The sequence below is a fragment of the Chaetodon trifascialis genome, chromosome 14, assembly GCF_039877785.1.
Source record: "Chaetodon trifascialis isolate fChaTrf1 chromosome 14, fChaTrf1.hap1, whole genome shotgun sequence".
NCBI classification, from domain to species: domain Eukaryota; kingdom Metazoa; phylum Chordata; class Actinopteri; order Chaetodontiformes; family Chaetodontidae; genus Chaetodon; species Chaetodon trifascialis.
Window position 1 is genome coordinate 13,770,064 of NC_092069.1, and position 20,289 is coordinate 13,790,352.

The following is a 20,289-nucleotide window of genomic DNA, read 5'->3' on the forward strand; positions in this document are numbered from 1 at the left end:
ATTCATAGCAGTTTACTACTCATGGTGTGTAGTTGCTAGTTGAACTCAGGACCATGTGTATGTGGCTAACTGCAAAGTTTTTTAACAACATTTTGGAACATCTTTTTTTCTTGTTTTTTTTCTTTGCTGATGCCGCCGGCAAAGCTTCACAAATTCATCACATTAAACCAGCAGAACCAGCTCAGCAATGATGATCCATAAGACAGAAATAGAGATTAGGGTCCCACTTGCATTGAGGACTGTAGCCACAATTTAGACACTGGACACCGCGGTCGTGTCCCTGGAGGTTTTAGCAACATTGGGAGGAATTTATATTTCACAAACAAAATACTCATTTATCCTCATACTCAATATAGATAAGGAAAAACATCAAGCAAAAAACTGCTTGAAAGGTTAGCAGCCCTATAAGAACATGTAAGTTGTTTTAACTATCTGCTTGTATCATGGCCAAGTATTTTTGCAGAACTAAGCAGTGTGATTCATACAATATCAGTAATCAGTAAAGTGCACTGCATTGATTTAGCGGCAGTGACTGTGCAGAATTTTCCTGGCCATATGATGGAATGCTTTTCTGTGGTGCACTTAGCTGTCACTAACTAACACACATACACACACTGCAAACTGAAGAAGATTGAGAGCGACTGTTTCGAGTATAATTTTTGCTCTCTCACAGATATAGACAATCTGTGGTAATAACGCATGCCTATATTACTGGCAATGCAAAACACCCTTGAGACATGTTTTGCCTGTGGAGCATATGACTGTGATAGGCACTTGTCAAAATGTCTTTCTGGTGTTGCACAACATGGTGGCAAAATTACATTTTAGTCCAAATAGTGCTACTGAGATGATGAGGGTGTCAGAGGAATAATTTCTCTCTCTCTCTCTCTCTCTCTCTCTCTCTCTCTCTCTCTCTCTCTCTCTCTCTCTCTCTCTCTCTCTCTCTCTCTCTCTCTCTCTCACACACACACACACACACACACACACACACACACACACACACACACACACACACACACACACACACTCCCAAGAGTCTAACACCATAGTGCTATTATGGTTGCCAGAGTGCAGTCAGTGAGTTGAGACCTCTAATGAAGCATTTGCTGAGGTGACAGTTTCAGCTTCTCAACTGCGGTGGCATTTTAACATATTAAAATAAATGGGCTAGAAGAAGCAGAGGAATTTAAAATGCTCAAATCTTTATTCCATGATACAGTAGTTACGCTGCTGCCACCCAGAGGGATGCTGATAAGAGATGTAAATCAGGAAGAAGGCCTTATGGAGAGGAAGTAAAACACATTTAGCCATGTTAACAAATTTTTGTATACATACTTGCATATCGGGTAGACAGAGTATATGCAAAATCTGAAAAAAGAGAAGAAAGAAAGGAATTACAAAGAATTACAAAACACTGGTACAAGGTCTGGTCATATTACAGGTTGAATGCCAGTCAGCATCATTTACTAAAATCGGCCAGCAATGAGCACTTTTAAAAGTAACATGAGACAATAGTAGTGGTCCAAAGAGGCCAAACCGCAGTGTCCAATTTGCAGCCAATGCACCAATGAAAAAAGCTAAATAATTTAAACAATGACAAGACTAAGAGCCTAAAACCTTGCAAGCTGTTTTGGCTAAGCAGTACTTGCAGCTAAGTTAACGTCATGGCAATAATTGTTCAGATATTATAATTAAAAACAAAAATTTCAACCTCATTGTTTGATCAGCGATTGCCAAAGTCATTTGATTAATTTACTCTAAATTTCATAGTAATCCATCCAAAGGTTGTTGCTAGCATGACTAATAACCAAACTAATGTGGGCTGATATAAAAAGGGGAACAGTGTTGAAAATAATAACCACACACTCCCAAACACATAGACCCAACAGCACCAACAAGACCAGAAGTCGTATTTTTTAATAAGCAGTAAGGATATGATGTACAGTGCGTAAAGGGCTGATTAAACTATTACCTGACATGACCCACTTTTGTAACAGAGTTTGTCTTCTCCATGTGGGTTTCTGAGCCCACATGAAGTCACATTTTTCAGTCAGTTAACAATTTCCCAAAGAACCTTGTCTCTCCTCACCCCTCTGGGCTTTCCAATATGGAGGCAGTGCGGGGAAATAACAGGTTCTTTCAAGCATTAACTTACGAGTTACAAAGTAACCTGTAGGGAGAGTTACCATAGAAACCTAGCTCATTATAATGGGAAAGACAAGTAAGAAGGCAGGGATGAAGTACACACCTACTCTGTTAACTACCAAAAGTATTTGTTGCATTACTGTGGAATCAGACAGAGGTGCTTCGGGACAAACATTAGGTTCACCAGCAGGGGAGATGTGAAGACTAGTAGACCTGGTTTGTCTGGGAACAGCCGAAGCAAATGGGACAAGTTGAGGAGTTAATTTTAAAGGTGAAGCTCCTCTGTGACTAACACAGATTTATAGGAGGGGACAAAAATGCACAGGGAATCAACACCTACATCAGAAAGGTCAATAAAACCAACGGACCTACAGTGACAGAACCTCCAAATGACTGATGAGAAGACAGTAAAAAGGTGAGATTAGTATTTTAATTAAGATACACTAACTTTAACTTTTTATATCTCACTTCTATTAGAGTAGAATTTAGTGTCTCAGCTTGTCAGCCTGAAGACGGGGAGTGGGACAATGGGCTCCACAGGCTCCAGACCCAGGCTGTGTAAAGTAGCTCCATGTAATAGACTGCAAGAAGAGGGGGCACAGCCCAAACCACAATGGACCCTCCCTGCTCTACCAGTCACTGTGGAGCAATGGACAGGACCACTGGTACAGAGGAAGACAACCTTACCTCCACTGAAACAGGAAATAACTCTTTCCACACTCTCAGGTTAGTAAGTCTCCTGTCTTTAACTTTTCATTCCCACAAAGACTTTCATTATCTTTTTACAGACCTCTCTGTGTTGTAATAATGATTCTGATAAGCGATGACACTGTGTGCATGTGTGTGCTGTAAGAACCATGCTTTGCAGGAATCCTTCCACCAAAGCAAAGCAACACTTCAAGCATCATTCACTCCCATCCACCCCGAAGACCCCAGGTTAGTGTGGCAAAATCAGCTGCCTGATTTAGTTTTATTAATTCTAACAGGCTATTCTTGGTGCCTGATTTCATATGAGAAGTTTCTCAACCGTTCAGTCCTGTGCGGGGACACACATAATTTTACATCATTGTGTCTGACTGGTTGTGGTTTTTACACAGACATCCCATCATTATCTCTCCTCAGGCACTGCAACCACTGGCCCTTCAAATTGGCTACACAAGCACTGCCAATCCAATGGCCATGGTAATAGAACCAAAAAAAAAAGACTATCCTAGCGTCACTTCCCTCTTGCTGTTTCAAAACCAAAAAATGATTTTTAATGTTTGTTGTAGGACAGGGACTGCAGAGATGGGGGTGTCCACCGGTTTTCTACAACTGGCCAGACAGGACGCTCTGGCACCGGCAGAATGATTCAGGTAAATCATCTTGACAAAGTACGGGAGAGCTGAAGTGCATCTATAACATAAATAATTCAGATAATACATTTTTATATTGAGGGAAAGTTTGAGTGTGCGGCAGTGCTTATGAGAGATGGACGGGGAAGAGATGGGGTGGAAAGAAAGAGAGGAGTGAGAGACAGTTGAGAGCTGTGAGTGTGGGCCCTTCCTGTCCCAGTGGATCTGATTAAAGTATTGTTGGAGTGGAAAGTAGGGTGGTCTGCAGCCGTGACTGGTCCTCAATGGGATCTATTTTCAGGGTACAGGGAACAGAAAAACCCCCACTATTAGAAACACACTCATAGACACAAAGAAAAGTATAGTCTTGACAGTCATGGTTCTTTCTATAGAATGAAATGCTTTAAATCCACATCTGTCCATAGCAGATATATTTACTACGTCCCATTAAGTATGTTTGTAATATATGTGCAATATATGTGAATAAGTCAGAGCCTTAAGAAGTACCAATACAGTAACCAAATTAGTATTCTTTTTGTCCTTTTTAAATATTCAAAATCCTACTTCAATAAAAGTATTATCAGCTAAATTTACTCAAAGTATCAAAAATGAAAGCACTTGCTTTGCAGAAAAATGGCCCCAGATTGTTCTTAAGTACAGCACTGAAGTAAATGTACTTAGTTAGTTTGTACTGGTTTCTTGTGGATCCATGGTCTTTTCAGGCAGGGTTCCTGGAGGCCCAGACACTTCTCACTCAACAGGCTTATCGGCATCGGCGAGCTCACCTCCGACAGGACAGAGAGCAGAGACGACATAAAGTTGTCTACACAGTTAATGGTACAACTACAAATTACTCTGTTATTGAGCAAACCTGACCTATATGAATGCTCTGTTGTTTGATTGCAACACCATTTGATCATTTCTTTTGGCCCTTTAGTTGAAGGTCCAAATACAGAAGGGATCCAGAGGCTGAAACTAGTGAGAAGGCCCACAGAGAGGGACATCTTCTGGGATGAAAGCACAGGAGAAAGTCTGAACCCCAGCAGCCTTCTGGACCCAAAATGTCTGCCTCCTCACCTCTGTGAAGAGAGACAGCGTAACCAGCCAAACAGGCAGATCCCACACAGAGAAGACGAGATCAAGAGACAACGTGCTCAAGATCGAACTCATCAAACTGGTCAAAGGGGACTGTTGTTAGACAAAAACTTATCACAGACGACTGCAAGGGAAATAGTGAGTGTCGAAGACAGGGGTAAAACACAAAGGGATAGTTGGATGGCCCCTGAATCTGCCAGAAGCTGTCAGACAGGGAGGATAAGAGGTGCAAGAGAGATCTGGGACTACAAAATGGATTAAGAACATTTTGTCAACCAACTTGCAATGTAAACAAAACTCTTGATGTTCCTGAGATATCCCCTTCAATGGCTGAGTTTATGGTGCCCTCTACGGGTGAAAGTAAGGCACAAGCTGAGAACACTTACTGATGAGGCAGTGAGTCTAAATGAATAAGTTGATAGCAAAAAAGAAAAACATTTTAGAGTTAGTTCAAAGATGGGATACAAATCAGCCATCTTTGAAGCATTTGGTCATTTGCTATGAAGGTTAGTACAAAAGAATCCTCCAGTACACCAAGATATCCCCTTCTTTGAAAAGATCTGGGGCTCTTGAAGAATGATTAGACTGAAAACAGGAAACTGCTAATTGCACCATCCTTATTGAAGTGGTTTCCCCGAGGCTGGCTCTTAGCAGGTTTAGAGAGGCTGAGAGGAACTGGACTCCTACCAAACACCTGAGGCCACAGTGCCCGATTAAAAGAAAGAAAGAAAGAAAGAAAGAAAGAAAGAAAGAAAGAAAGAAAGAAAGAAAGAAAGAAAGAAAGAAAGAAAGAAAGAAAGAAAAGCCTGGTGCTCAGGCACGGTGCATTAAATGAACATTGTTGGGATCACATCTCACAGCAGGGAGCTGGACGAGAATTAAATCAGCAAAGATGATCTGGCAGTGGTTGAGTACAACTATTTCAATAGAAGACATGGGCATTAAACTGCGCTGAAGAAATCAAAACAGTTTAATGTGAAGTTTTATTGTACTCTACCACTGGGTGTCATTATTGGGCTGAGGGACACACTGAAGCAGACTCCCACTGTTATGTGGATAACACTTTCTGTGTTTCTAACAGTTAAGCAAATGTTTTGATAAAGGTCATACCAAACCTCACGATATTTTAACATGATTTATGACAATCAACACTGCTGCTTCACTTTCACAAACTGATTTTGGCCCTTGTGCACTTCATTTTGGTAATCATTATACAAAAGTGTTAATCCATTTCCTGTATGTGTGTGTACAAGAGCTAACAATGAAGACATAAATAAATGATTAATTATTCCAAAAAACACTGTAGAATTAAAGGTATGAGCTGAGGGCACTGGAGCAGAGCAAAACATTAAAACGAGTCCATCTACTTAGCAAGCCATTCAATCAACAAAGCAAAGTCTGCCAGTGAGAGGCCACTGACTGCAGACTTGAGGAGCCAGACTGACCACATATTGGGACACTGAGGAGATTTAGAGTGGCCCAACTCTTCAAAAAAACAAAAACAAAAAAAAAAACTTCTCCTTTTCCAGTTCGCTAGCCACACACACTGGGCCTTAAAGCCAATCATGGTGGAGGGGGAGAGCTGAGAGGTCTCGGTGTCTGCCACTCTGCACTGCTACATAAAAAGAAGGTGAAGGATGCCGTGTGAGCAATTGGTTCCAATTGACAGAGGATTGGTCATGGTCAGCCTTCTGAGTGGAAATCCACGTGAGAATGTAGCATTTGGACCAGCAAGGGGCACAAGAGGCCAACAGCAGACAATAAGGGCACTCAGAGGAGTCTGGCTGCGGTGGAATAGTGGGGCACAATCTCCTGATTTAACCCTTCACCGGCTAGTTATTCAGCCAACTTCATAAACTGAGGTGGAGCTTTCATCCCAGTACTGTAACAGTTAGTATGAAACTCCTCAAAGTTCAGTGATAGTAAACAGTGAGGAATAAGGGATTAATGCCTCTCTTTGAATAATTTATTTATAATCAAGTATTGATTATAAAGGGAGGTCTACCCTCACACGTGTTACAACAAATCAATAAAGATACAAATAATTTTTAAGTTCTTTGTTAATTTAGTTAAAGCACCCAATCAAAGTCGAGAGCTGACCCAAGCACTTCCATCCTTGTGACTTTTTCACCAATTAGGCAGGTCCTGCTGGCTGAATGGGACCGGCTGCTTTAAAGTCTCAGAGGGCCAGAGGGTCAGTGCTCAATCACAGTCTAGTTGGAGAGGTTGTGTGTTTGAACTAGCCACTAGTTGACAGGGCGGGGACAGGGTCAAAAGGGGGTGGGGGGAGTGAATGGTGCAGGGAGCAAGGACTCCTGCCAGCTCTAAAAGAGGAGCCTTTTGTAGCCAAGACACTGGCCAGAGCAGCCTGGCCTTTCACAGCCCAGCCGTCCCTCTCTTCCAGACCCGCAACAGCTGATGACAAGGCCCCAGCTGCTAATTATCCGGCTGATGGAGAGTCACTGAAGTGGGACTGTCAGAGCAAGGGGTGGCCCTTGTGTCTGAAATGGGGGAGGGGGGGTGAAAGTTGGGGGATAAAAGAAGTTGGACTACAGCGGCAGGTATTTTGTTAAAGTAACCATCAACAAAATCAACACTTCTGCCAGTCAAAGTTTCTGAGCTGTGCTAAGCAAAAAGCAAAATTTAATGTTAGATAATATGTCAAATCTACAAAGTATTTTCACTGCTATTTACATTTTCATTTCTGAGTTCTCCAGTAACAACAGGATAGTAAAAAATACATTTTATGGGGTCACATGTAGAGCCTAAATTTGTATATGCTTGGCAGTGTCTTCAGTCCTGCAGTCCAGTATAGTTAACTGTGCTCCTTTCCTCCAATGTATCCATGCTATAGCATCATCTGCCCCGCAGACACTGGAGCAGTTCCTTTTGAATTCCATATGAAGTACTCTTTGGACAAGAGTTCTCGGGCTGAAAATAAGACGGACAGACCAATTTTTTAGTATCAGAAAACGGGCATACAGTAAACATTTTAATACAGAAACTACTGTGAGCTTACATGTTACAATCCGCGGTTTGGCAGAGGAATAAACCTGCACTGAATGCTGGTCCACGCAGCAACCAGAGAGCGTCATGTCAGGCACTTTGAAATACAACTGTGAAGATAATGGTGGAAGTATTAACTGACTAATTAACTAATGATTATGTGTTAATAGATCCCATATACATTTGACCTCATCCAATGAGAAATTAGCTGTAGCTGTAAATGAATGAATCTTCCGATCTTGTCCTAAAATTAATCCCTACACATATTAATTTACTTTGATGTAGGCTGTAAGTCCTGTGCAGAGGGGGTCAGTAGGTCCTGGTGTCGGCCCGGAAAAGCTGATCTTGCCTTCCATTGTGACCTCACGGGATTTAGGAAACCTTTGTCCTAAATATCAATGAGGGGAAAATCACTCATGAGCTCCTTTTCAAGTATACAGCTGCAGTGAAAGTGCTATTTTTCTACTCTAATGCTCAGGACCTACCAAGGCCCCAGACCAGTAGATTCTTCTCCTTTGAGATGTCCAGTTGTCCAGAGCTCACCTTAACATCCACAACGCCCATCTGATCCCTGCACAAGATGCAGAACACACAGACAGATGATTTCTGATTGGACATCAGGATGACAATTTACCCTTAAAGATGGCATGGGCTGTGAGGAGTTAAACCTCTACAGGAAACAAATATAGGCAGGTGTTCAGAATTAAAAGATTACCTGTTAAAGAACGGCAGGTGTGCTTCACAGTACTCAAAGCTGTTCTTCACACTCTCGTGAAGTTTGAGGGCTACTGACACATGCAAATGGCTCTCTTCTTCATTCAGCTGATACGAACCAAGGATAGGGGGTACAGGGACCTAATGAAGGAATCACTTGAGACATTAATACCTCTTTGTGGAATTGGGAGTATGTTAATGTGTATGTTTTATACCTGAGATGTATAGCTGCATAGTCTGAAAGGCTCCAGGGGAGGTGAGAAGGGGAACTTATATGGCCCAGAGAAAGCTGAGCCATCATAGCTGTCCACACTGTTGGCAGTCAGGATACTAGAGTCCAGTGAGGTGACACAAGGATGGACCAGGATATCCTGAAGTGGAGAACCATTTGGTGGCAGTGTGAGAGTCACCGTCACATTTGGGAGCACCCCTTCCACTTCACACTGTCAACAGAAAAGTAGAATGAAGGAAAACAATGGAAACAGGGGAAAAGGTTTAAGCACACCTTGCTTTCCTTTACACTGTGCACTTACTTTGCATGTCACAGTGCCATAAACATCCCACAGGTCCTGCCTGCTCTGGTTGCCATACTGCATGGAGCGTACTGTTTCTATCAGTGCCACATTCACCACAGCTCGACCGCGGTGGAACCCTGTCTTCCAGGCTGGCTGCTTCTGGTTCCCAGTGGGAGTGGGCACTGTGGGTGTAGCAGGTGCCCCACATAGCGGAACATCCAGGGGTGAGCCAAGTGGACAAACTTGTAAGAGTACAGAGGGCAGCATGGCCAGGCGAGAGGCCAGCCCCTCACTATCAGGCTTACCCCCAGAGCTGAGGAGAAAAGTCTGCAGGCCTGCCAGAAGTGTGAGGCCCTGGGAGACAGACAGAAGGCTGGCAAAAGGTGGCCGTGGCTCAGCAGGGGCATCCACTAAAGGCAGGCAAGCTAGGATGAGAGGCCCCTGTGAGATGGCCAAGACTGGCCAAAGTATTCCCTTTGCAGGACCGTCCACACGTAGCTCCAGGGCTGGTGATCGCTGACAGTGAAGACAATCATCTCTGAGAGCTACATAGGACTTGTCTGAGTCTGAAAGCCCCAGCTCAGTGAGCAGGAGCTGCAGCACAGTGTTTTCCTCTGGGACTGCTGTATATGAGGAGCCTGCCAGGCTCTTGGCCCGGTGCTCCACTGTAGCAAACCTCCTGTGGAGAGGAGAAACATGAGATAACACTTCAGACTGCACGCAGTGTCACAGCTGAGATTTTACAATACTAAAGTCTACTACAGTTCTGTAAACGGGAAGTAGAATGTGAGAGGCATTATAACTCTCATACATACCTTGAAAAGCGTATCGACACATTTTCTCCTTTCTCGTGAGAAATAATCCACAAAGCACGCAAACTCATTTGGCCGGCTGCACTGAAGTCCTCAATTTACAGACTGTTCTGTGACTTAAATGTTAATATCGACATCTTATCGTGCAAGCTGTTAAATTCAAACATTCCTCGCTGTATGAACCTGACCAACTCCGCGACTCACTTCCTGCTGTTGTGTCACGTGACAATAACTACCAATCAGCCGACATATGCGCATGCGCACTTGCAAGCAGCTATCCCCACCCTTCTACACCCATACAGGAAGCTGGATTGCTAACCAGCTAGCTGTCAACAAAGGGCGAAACTGTACGAAATCAGCAAATCCATGTGGAAGTCGGCGGTATTGCCGAGCTCCTTCCTCTGAATTGCATTTCACTACGTCGCCAGCTGAATCTGGAACATGGCAACAACTGCTCAGCTGTTCGAGGTAAAATGAGTGCTGCACCGGAGAGCTGTGTTAGCTGTCATGCTAGCTAGGTTGCTAACTATCATTAACGGCAGCTTAACGGCAATGTCCCCATTCACCCTGAGTGCGTAGTAGAGAATAAATAATTGCTCACACATACTGAGAGAAGTTTATTTCTATCGTAAACTAAACAGAATAGGGGGCAAATATAGTCTCTATAATCTGAGTTATTCCGGGAAAAGTAAATGTTGTTGACCATTACTGTGCAGTAACAGTAATCAGCACAAAGGCAGGAAAGCATTACAGCAGGATGTAACGTTATTACATTCGTAAATTTGTTCTTGTAGCATTTCGGGTTAATAGCTGGTGTTTGGCTGATGATTGCATGTGATACACTCATGACTTCCTCTCCCCCTCAGGAGCCCTTTGATGCAGATGAATACATTGAGAGGTTGGCATGGAGGACACCTGGGGGAGGCTCCAAAGGAGGAGCTGAGGCATTTGATCCCAAAAGGTAGTGTAAATCACATCTATTGCTCACATCTTCCTTGACAATCTTCTTAGTAATATGTCACCAGGTTCCTTTATAAATTTATGGTATCTCATATTCATCTAAAACCAGTGTTGCCCTTCTAAGAGTGACTTAAGTTAGATAAAATGCTCTTGCCTTCATTGAGCTTAATTTTCTTGGTTTTCTAGTCTACTAATGCAGATAGTGTTACACAGCTGATCATCTCTATAATGATGCACTCTCTTCATGTGACCTTATACTGTCTTTTGTCTGTCTTTTTTATTTATTTTTTTATTTATTTATTTATTTGAGTGTTGTTCTTTCAAATTTTCATTAAAGTTGATCAAATGTTGACATTAAGATATTCAGCCTCCCAAAAGCTTTTTTCCCTCATACTCCAGCTGTTGTCTTTACTTCTTGGCCACTTTTTAAGGGGCTAAAAGCACAAATTTGGTGTTAGCTTTTCAAACGTAATACTTGAAAATAATTAGATGTGTTTTAAGTTGAAGGTATTTTAATTCTAAATTGAAATTTAATTTATTGCTGTCAGACTCAGCTTGCTAAATACTAGAGTGAAACTGAGTTAGTCTTACTGTACTTACTAAAGCTCATCTTGGTCTCTTCTATGCTAATTTAGTGTTTTTGATGGTTGGGTTGGAGAAAAACAGGAAATATCTATGCTTAAGATTTTTTTTCATGGCATTTTCAGTGCTTGTTGTTATGTTTACACTCAGGGACCAAGTTATTTCTCGTAAGCAAAAATGCCATAACAGTTTAACTATACTGTGGATCCATCCTGCCTTATCTACTTCCTCCACAAAACTGTTGCCACCACCTCCTCGGAAGCTCTTAGCGAGGAGTCAGAGACAACATATCTGTGGAGGCCACCATACTGTGAGTCACCAGCCAGGGAATGAGTGTCTATTGGGAAGGGATGGGAGATGTCTTTAAGCTGTAGCCAGTGCTGAGGGAATTAGTCAAGAGATTATACACTCATCATTTTGGGATGTTTCCTACTCTGTGAAATGTGGTGCTGACTTAGAACATTTGCTCTGCAGTCCTGATGGCACTTAAAATGCAGCTGACGAAGTTGCTAGTTTTCAGAGCTTCTTAATTCTGGGGACCCAGGAATTAAACATCCGGCACCATTCTGTAACTAACTATGTTTGTAAGTGTGAGGTCAGTGGGACAGATTTAACCTTGTGGGACCAAATTGCTCCTCCTGAGTAAGAGCATTTTTTTGTGTGTGTTTTACCTGTTGTTAGCTGAGGATCTACCGTATGCTGATCTATATTCTTTCTTTCTTCTGTGACAGGCTGTTGGAAGAATTTGAGAACCACATAGAAGAACTGAAGCAATTGGATGAGAAGATCCAGCGACGGGTGGAGAAGCTTGAGCATCAGTGTCATCGTGAAGCCAAGGAATTTGCCCACAAAGTGCAAGATTTACAGAGAAGCAACCAGGTGTGTTGCATGGTCAAGTAGCTAATTTATCACACCGCAGAATGAATTTATCATTTCTTTACATTCTGCCTCTTCTTTGTCAATTCAGGTGGCCTTTCAGCATTTCCAGGGGCTCGATGACCACATCAGCTATGTGGCAACCAAGGTTTGTCACCTTGGTGACCAGCTGGAGGGGGTGAACACGCCTCGGCAGAGAGCCGTGGAAGCTCAGCGCCTGATGACCTACTTCAACGAGTTCTTGGATGGAGATCTACGCAGTGACGTCTTCAACAACCCAGACAAGGTGAGTTTGCTGCATTCCTTCCATTCACGTCAGTGGAGGGGTGTGTGTGTGTGTGTGTGTGTGTGTGTGTGTGTGTGTGTGTGTGTGTGTGTGTGTGTGTGTGTGTGTGTGTGTGTGTGTGTGTGTGTGTGTGTGTGTGTGTGTGTGTGTGTGTGTGTGTGTGAGAGACCATTGACGAGGACCCCTGCCGTGACACTGCTGGAGGTGAGAATGAACAGGATTATGAGGTAAACCATCCATATTAATTTGTCAAGTTTATCCCTTTAGTTGGATCCCTTGGCTAATTTGGATTAATAAACTGTCATTTGCTGTCTGACAATAGCTGGCTGATTGACTAGCATGGATGTCAGCATGCTCATGTCAACCCTAATTGCATTTACAGAAGGTTGTCTGGGAGTGAGAATTTGGTTGGTCCTCGGCTTTGTGTCACATTACAGCAGGAAAGAGCTTGTGGCATTATGGTACATGTAAGGGCGGCGATAACATGCATGGTGGAAGATGAGATGCACACTTCAACTTAGTTCCTGCCTACACAGACGCCATGATGATGTTAGATGAGTGACCCCTGAAAGTTTGATTTTGCAGTTCTGTAAGCGACAGTAGAGAGATTGGGATGCTGTAGATTAATTCCTGTTTGTAGCAACATCATTAGTGGATGCAGAGCAGCGAGTCTGGGGGTCAATCCCAGAGACGAGAGCTGGAGATGGAGCTAGTTTTCCGGAGAGGCATGCAGAAATATCTGGCCAGATTCCTTTTCCTGAGCATACCTCCAGACGAAGGGGAAAGAGGAAAGCTGCAAGTGAATAGCTGAAGGGGGATGGCTTTGCTAATCCTTCTGAAAGGGAGGGCTGGGCCGCCAGCGTGGAGACAAGTGCTGCTAAACCCTGACTGCAGGGAGACGGCTACATTACTTACATGGGATTTAGCTAATCTTAGCTGGGGGACAGATACTTAGAAAACCTTCGCCGAGCAGAAAGGCTGGATCCTCCTCACGGGAGCAGAGTAATGATGTTAGCTGAGGCAGGCATCTGCGGGAACAGAGGAGTTGCGGACGGCGGGCCTTTCGTAGGTCTGGGGCTTTTTCAGCCAGTGTGTATGTCAGGAGGGGCGGGGGGAGGAGGGGGTTCTCGACAGGGCCCCCTTTTTTTAGACAGATATCCCTGGCCGGACAGATTATTGAAGGCGATTTAGACTCCTGTGGGATTACAGCCCATTCAGAAAAGGCATGCCAATAAAGAGTTGGATGTGCTGCTAAGTCAGGACTGCTGCTGCTGCCGATGCCCAGGTGAGCGCAGCCTGTCTGTTATCAGCTCCCTGTTCAACATGGGGAGGTGGAGGAGGGCTGCTCTAAAATGATGATCCCCCAAGTGGAGACACCGCCGGTGGCCTGCCAGCTTTCTGTCTGGATGTCCACTCCTCATGGTCTTGTTGTGCTCTCTCTCTCTTTTTTTGCCTCACCTGACTCTCTCACGCATTCACTCTTTCTCTCTCTCCCTCAGATTAAAGAGGCTGCCGATATCATTCAGAAGCTGCATCTCATTGCCCAGGAGCTGCCATTCGACAGGTGAGTCAGGCATCCCGCAGGGGCAGCTTTAGACCAGAGCCCTGTCAGAGTGATGTATACTATTCCTCATAGTGTAAGTCCAACTCAGGACATGATATGTTTTAAAGCATCTTAATTGAGTATCATATGTTTCTAGAAATTAAGCAAACATTTTCTTTTTAAAATTTCTTAGTTGGATATGATTTTTAATCGACTCCTTAAATATTAATTAACTTTTCCTCTCACAGATTTCCAGATGTCAAGGCAAAAATTGCTAGTAAGTTTGTGAAAAACTCATCATCTACTGTAGTCCCCATTATAAATACATGTGAGGCACAAGAGGTACAAGAGATAATATTATTTTCTGTGTCTTTCTTTGTGTTCCTGCCCAGGTAAGTACCATGACCTGGAGCGGCAGTTAATCCAGGAGTTCACTGCTGCCCAGCGCAGGGGAGAGATTGGACGTATGCGGGAGGTGGCAGCAGTTCTATTACATTTCAAGGTGACCTGAAGTAGTCATATTTGATGTCTACATTTGATTTGTAGTTCACATTTAATCTAACTGTTAGACTTGCTGCAGACATACATTATATAACTGAAGTATCTGAAGTTTTCTTTGGTCGTCAAATGTTGCTTTGAATCTGCACCTCAGTGATGTAATCTTGCAGAAAAGTAACTCCTATGTCTTTTTCTACAAGGGCTATGCACACTGTGTGGATGTCTACATCAAGCAATGTCAGGAAGTGAGTGGAAAAAGTTCCTCTTAGAGATAATATTCCACTTTGTTGTTGTCAGTAATATCCACAGACTCCTGGTTAACCCTTTGTTTGTCTCTGTAGGGGGCCTACCTGAGAAACGATGTGTTCGAGGACACCGCGGTCCTCTGCCAGAGGGTCAACAAGCAGGTGGGCGAGGTCTTCAGCAGCCCAGAGACTGTTATGGCCAAACTCATCCAGAACATATTTGAAAACAAATTACAGGTATGTATATTAATTCTCATTTTTTAGTTTTGTTTAGACATGCCTTGTGTTTCATGTTATATTTGACACCTTTGTGTCTTCAGGCCCATGTTAGGGAAAAACTGGATGAGACTCGACACTCTGATATAGAACAGTACCTCAAGAACCTCTATGACCTTTACACCAGGTATTTCAGTTGCTCATACATTTTTGGTTCACTTCCTGTGTACATAGTAATCTTTACGCTTACATTGAATCTTTTTTTGTATGCTTTCCAGGACCACAGCATTGGCTACCAAGCTGACAGAGTTCAACCTTGGCTCAGATAAGCACACGTTCCTGTCCAAGCTAATAAAGAGCATCTTCTCCTCATACCTCGAAAGCTACATTGACATGGAGAGGGAGTACCTTCGCACTCGAGGCGCCATGATTCTGCAGCGATACTACGACTCCAAGAATCATCAGAAACGGCCAATTGGCACTGGCAGGTCAGATTTTGGATGTCAGTTTTTTCTCACATCGACAGGTTTAGATTATTTAAATATATCTATATGAAAGGATATAATGGTGTAACAAAACAATCAGCATCAGTGTTTTTCTACAGTATCCAAGAACTGAAGGAGCGGATCAGGCAGCGCACCAACCTTCCCCTTGGCCCTATCATTGACACCCATGGGGAGACCTTCCTGTCACCAGAGCTAGTTGTCAACCTGCTGCAGGAGACACGTCATGCCTTTGAGAGATGTCACAGGGTGAGGCTTCTGAAAAGAAGATTTGAGAAAAGCAGTTTTGGAGAGAAACTTCTGCTGGTATAAAGAAGTTCAATGCATTCCCGTTCTTTCTGTTTTGGGTGACGCAGCTTTCGGATCCTTCGGACCTGCCCAAGAACGCCTTCTCAATCTTCCTGCTGCTGGTTGACCACCTCTGCGTGGAACATATCGACTACGCCCTAGAGATTGGCCTCTCAGGTAAATTGACTTCAGCTCATAAAAACCAAAGGCCGGACTCAGCCTATGCCTCCTTCCCTACAGAGTCCAGCATCATAAGAGACTGAAACTAGCTGTGCATTCAGGAAGACAAGATCACATGAAGTTTACAACAGATAGTTCAATATGTAGGTTCTGCAGTGCCTTTTTCATTTGTGCATTTCATGTGATGTACTTACCAGTAACTCATGACGACTTTAAAGCAAATATCTGACAAATATGACATGATGGTCACATGATATTTCCTGATTTTATCAGTAGACAAGGACCACCTGAATGCATCATTGATTACAGTTGGTTGTTATGACTTATTGGTCTTAAAATGTGAACTTGAAGATGCTTCATGTGGTTTGAAATATGCGACTGCAGTTGTTTTGCCTTTTACACTTGGAGGAGAACGCAAGCTGTAAAATTCACTTTTGCTTTGTCGGGATCCAGGTGATGCTTGTTGCTATGGATACCACTCAGTTAAATAACCAGCACATTTTAAAGCAGTTAACTAAGAAATTAAGAAATGTCCAAGTTACCTTGATGCAAAGCAGGTTGTGCCTCCGTGGCATTTCTTTGCATTATCGTTTTCAGGCAGCTACAGTGGAACTAAACATGTGTATTCATCTCCCAGTGCTCAGTTCGTAAGGTATTTTCATCATCAAAGAAATGCAACACTGACGTCCCCATGGTTTGATTACTTTCGGCTCACGGTCTGATGCTGAAGCAGAATATTGCTGTGTTTTCTACATATTATATAATGGAGAGCAAGCAACAGTCTGCCCTGTGTGAATCATATCGATTTATTTTTTCACCCACCCTTTTGTTTATTGTCTGGATTTATTCCCTCTCTCTTTGATCTACAGCGATTCCCTCATCAGATGCCAAGAATGCCAACCTGTACTTCCTGGATGTGGTTCAACAGGCGAACTCAATCTTCCATTTGTTTGACAAGCAGTTTAATGACCAGCTCATGCCTCTAATAAGGTCAGTTCCTGGTTAAAGGTTAAAATCATACAGTATATATTCCAAAGCATTCGGTTATTATATTGCTACTGCCACCACCAATACATAGTTCTCCGATTGTGCCTTTAACATCTATATCTCCAGCTCATCTCCAAAGTTGGCAGAGTGCCTGCACAAGAAGAAAGAAGTGATTGAGCAGATGGAAGTGAAACTGGACACAGGAATCGACAGGTCAGTGTGTTTAGAAGTGCTTTTACGTGTGATGTGTTTCATGTGCGCAAACAAAAACCCATAATAGAACAGTGAATGGCCTTTCAGACATTTTCCGCTGTACTTTTCTGCTCCACACAGAACAATAAACTGCATGGTGGGGCAAATGAAGCACATCTTGGCAACAGAGCAGAAGAAGACTGACTTCAGGCCTGAGGACGAGAACAATGTCATGATCCAGTACACTACAGTAAGACGTGCAAGGCCTCAGCCTCCACCGCTGAGCTGACATGCAAAAAAAACAAAAAAAAGACTAGGTTTTAGTCAGTTGTTTTGCCAGCTTGTTTTCCACCTTCCCCTGTGTGTCTCCCCACCTGTCAGGCCTGCTCCAAGGTATGTGCCTACGTCAGTCGGCAGGTGGAGCACGTGAGGAAGTCCATGGATGGGAAAAATGTGGACACAGTGCTGACGGAGTTGGGCGTTCGTTTCCACCGACTCATCCATGAGCACCTACAGCAGTACAGTTACAGCTCAATGGGAGGCATGCTGGCCATCTGCGACGTGGCTGAATACCGACGGTGTGCCAAGGACTTCAGGGTGAGCGGAGGGGGCATAGGTCCAGGATACGCTGGTCACAGGGCAAAACATGGCTCTTGCAACAAAGACTCTACCTGTGTTTGTTATTACATAAACGCGTTAGGTCAGTTCAGGTGAATGCTTTAATCCTTCAGTAATTTAACTACAAAGGATTATTCTTTAATCAGATTATTTGAACAGTTATTTCAAATAATTAGTCTATTAAATGTCATCACAAATTCCCAGTTTAAGGTATCCAATCGCCTCTTTTTTGAAAACAGCTGTTAAAAGACCAAAAGGTAATTATTATTAATCATATTACACAGAAAAGCTTCACATTCTCACATAGGAGACCCTGGAACCTTCAGGTGTTTGACATTTTTATTTGATGAAATACATTCAGATGATAAGTTGTAAAACATTCTTCTTGATACATGTTGATAAATTCAACACCACATACAAGTAAATGCATGAATGGAAGAGATAGGGCATGTATTACAAACACTGTAAATATAGAGATATTAGATATGACGGGGTGGATTAACTAATACAGATTTTCCTGATGTTTTTCAGCTTGACTGTCATAATAGAATCAAATCTGAATTATCATTAGAGCATTTGTCAGGACAGCCTTGCCTATGCAGGAAATAACTTGGTGTATGAAGTTTCTAAGGGATAATAGTTGGTGTGTCTGTCTGTCTTCAGGTCCCTCTGGTGCTGCAGCTCTTTGACACACTCCACGCCCTCTGTAACCTCCTGGTTGTTGCCCCTGACAACCTAAAGCAGGTCTGCTCAGGTGAGCAGCTCACCAATCTGGACCGAAACCTCCTGCACGCCTTCGTCCAGCTCAGAGTGGACTACCGTTCAGCCAGACTGGGCCGACACTTCAGTTAATGACTGATTCTACACCTGGCTGCCCTCCGTCCAGTAACCCATGCTTTGATGATATGGTGCACCCTGGAGATACCCATCCCTGCTTCGGAGAATGCATCGGCCTGGCCCCAGCGCACAGACTTGACTGGGATCACTTTGTACATCATGGAGGCGAGGGTCACTGCTCCTTGAATGTGGGAAATGTGCATTTTACGTTTTTTCATTGTTAATTTCTCCAAGCTGAAGAAATGTAAATGTCTATCGACTTATAATTTCATTTGTTTTTAAATACTAATTCACCGCAAATCCACAAGGCTAAGATTTCTGACATATATAAAAGTAAATGGACAACATTGATGTCTGTGCTTATGTAGAAAACGAAACTTTTTTTGATTGTGCCAAATATATAAATTCTGCGGCTGCACTAGACCCTAAAGCTGCTGTAAAGGGAGACTGTCAACAATCACGCTGTAAAGTCAGACATCAGGCCTGCAGTAGCACTGTGTGTTGGGAACGGCTACCCCACTTAATGAACTTCAGGGCCCTGACATAGAAGGCCCCACCGAGCATGAGATACAGCTCTGTCTGGCTAAGAGAGACACATGACCGCCTCTCTAACCTTTGCCCGCTGACCACAAAGCAGAGGTCAAGAGGCCATCACAGAGAAGTGCGATCTGAGCTGTAACCAGGTCTGAGAACCTCTCTGGAGGTTTGGGTGGTCCCCTCTCAGGCTCAGATGACCGCTGTGATGGGTCAGTGAGTATGTGTCGCTGTAATTGCACAGATCAACACTTGCTCATCCAGCGGTGCACACAGTCCAAAGACATTATTGGCTGGATCTGCAGTGTTCCTGGGTCAGGGGACATTGAGATGTTGACCTCTGCTGATTAAGGAAACAAACTGGAGGGGACTTCTTCACACAGGGCTTATTTGAGGTTCTCAGTCACTGTCTTCTGCACTAAAAAAAAGAAGGCAGTTCATGTCCCTAATGCCTAAAACTGTCTCCTACGCAAAGCTGCTCCCATGTACTGCTGTTTACCTTAATTAGTGACTCATTAAAGAGATGTTGCATTTTACTATCGTCCCTCTTCTGAATATCCTTCACAAATGGGGAGCTGTGCATAGAAAGTTTAGCCAGCTCTCGCCGCGAATGTCACTTTCAAAGTGAGATGAAACAGTCTTCCTTTCTATAGAAGTCATCAAGTATTCATGGGAATTCTTGCCACCAGAGTAAAGTTCTTTCTTAGACTTCAGGAAGTGAGCAGAGCCAGAGGGGATTAGATATCTACGAGTTGATGAATTGTGTGCAGTAGTCATGGACTTGGGGAGAGCCGGGGAGATAGAGACGCCTGAGAGCTTGGTTCCAGCTCCGGCTGGTTAGTGTTGTGTAGAAGGTACACACAGTGCTGTGCAAGTTCAAACAACATAATTAATTAGGCTAATATTAATATTATCAATGCCACATAAATTCAATTCTCTCAGCCCTAATCACAACTGGATAGCTTGTAAAAATTATTTTGTTAGGCCCTGGTGCAAACAGTGGGTCTTTTCCAAACATTTGAAAACTATTTGTTTTTGCGGCGATTAATGTGCGCAGCACAGGAAGGGGTTGGGGGAGCGGAGCCGGGCCAGGGACGATAACTGGTGTGGAGACGAAGGCAGAGGCGCAGCCTGGCCCCAGGGACTCCCAGCGCAGGCACATGGGTGAGGGGGAGGGATGTGTTTTTTGGGGTGGCTGTTTGAGCAGGTGGAGGGGATTAGTAATACTGTCAACACTGGAGAGCTGGATAAGACTGTCCTCTCTTACTCGTCGGTTTGAGCAGCTCTCGCATACACATTCAGACACATAAAGACGCCAACACA

The 20,289-nt window shown here is 43.5% G+C and overlaps 2 protein-coding genes across 2 annotated transcripts; one reads left to right on the forward strand and one right to left on the reverse strand.

Annotated features, from left to right (window-relative positions):
* Positions 1–6,523: 6,523 nt before the first annotated feature.
* Positions 6,524–9,851, reverse strand: ap5m1 (adaptor related protein complex 5 subunit mu 1). The gene is made up of 8 exons (XM_070980098.1): positions 9,625–9,851; positions 8,828–9,488; positions 8,510–8,737; positions 8,296–8,435; positions 8,066–8,151; positions 7,856–7,968; positions 7,594–7,690; positions 6,524–7,505 (listed from the first exon to the last, which is right to left on the reverse strand). The coding sequence occupies exons 1-8, from the start codon at positions 9,690–9,692 to the stop codon at positions 7,423–7,425; spliced, it is 1,476 nt and encodes a 491-aa protein (XP_070836199.1). The 5' UTR covers positions 9,693–9,851; the 3' UTR covers positions 6,524–7,422.
* A 46-nt stretch (positions 9,852–9,897) lies between these two features.
* exoc5 (exocyst complex component 5) lies at positions 9,898–19,502 on the forward strand. The gene is made up of 18 exons (XM_070979680.1): positions 9,898–10,089; positions 10,488–10,582; positions 11,895–12,042; positions 12,131–12,325; positions 13,825–13,889; positions 14,117–14,145; positions 14,261–14,370; positions 14,567–14,611; positions 14,708–14,848; positions 14,932–15,014; positions 15,106–15,315; positions 15,432–15,579; positions 15,687–15,795; positions 16,668–16,788; positions 16,912–16,998; positions 17,119–17,227; positions 17,359–17,574; positions 18,259–19,502. Exons 1-18 carry the CDS (start codon positions 10,063–10,065, stop codon positions 18,445–18,447), a joined length of 2,127 nt encoding a protein of 708 aa, XP_070835781.1. The 5' UTR covers positions 9,898–10,062; the 3' UTR covers positions 18,448–19,502.
* Positions 19,503–20,289: the final 787 nt, after the last annotated feature.

What these genes read in the sequence shown, in the direction of transcription:
- ap5m1 (XM_070980098.1), bottom strand. Translation starts at nt 9,692, where the DNA reads ATGAGTTTGCGTGCTTTGTGGATTATTTCTCACGAGAAAGGAGAAAAT. An exon ending in ATGGCACTGTGACATGCAAA is followed by an intron (nt 8,738 to 8,827) that starts GTAAGTGCACAG and finishes TTCTGTTGACAG; the next exon opens with TGTGAAGTGGAAGGGGTGCT. An exon ending in GACTTACAGCCTACATCAAA is followed by an intron (nt 7,691 to 7,855) that starts GTAAATTAATAT and finishes TTATCTTCACAG; the next exon opens with TTGTATTTCAAAGTGCCTGA.
- exoc5 (XM_070979680.1), top strand. Translation starts at nt 10,063, where the DNA reads ATGGCAACAACTGCTCAGCTGTTCGAG. An exon ending in TCTTCAACAACCCAGACAAG is followed by an intron (nt 12,326 to 13,824) that starts GTGAGTTTGCTG and finishes TCTCTCCCTCAG; the next exon opens with ATTAAAGAGGCTGCCGATAT. An exon ending in CAGTTCTATTACATTTCAAG is followed by an intron (nt 14,371 to 14,566) that starts GTGACCTGAAGT and finishes TTTTTCTACAAG; the next exon opens with GGCTATGCACACTGTGTGGA.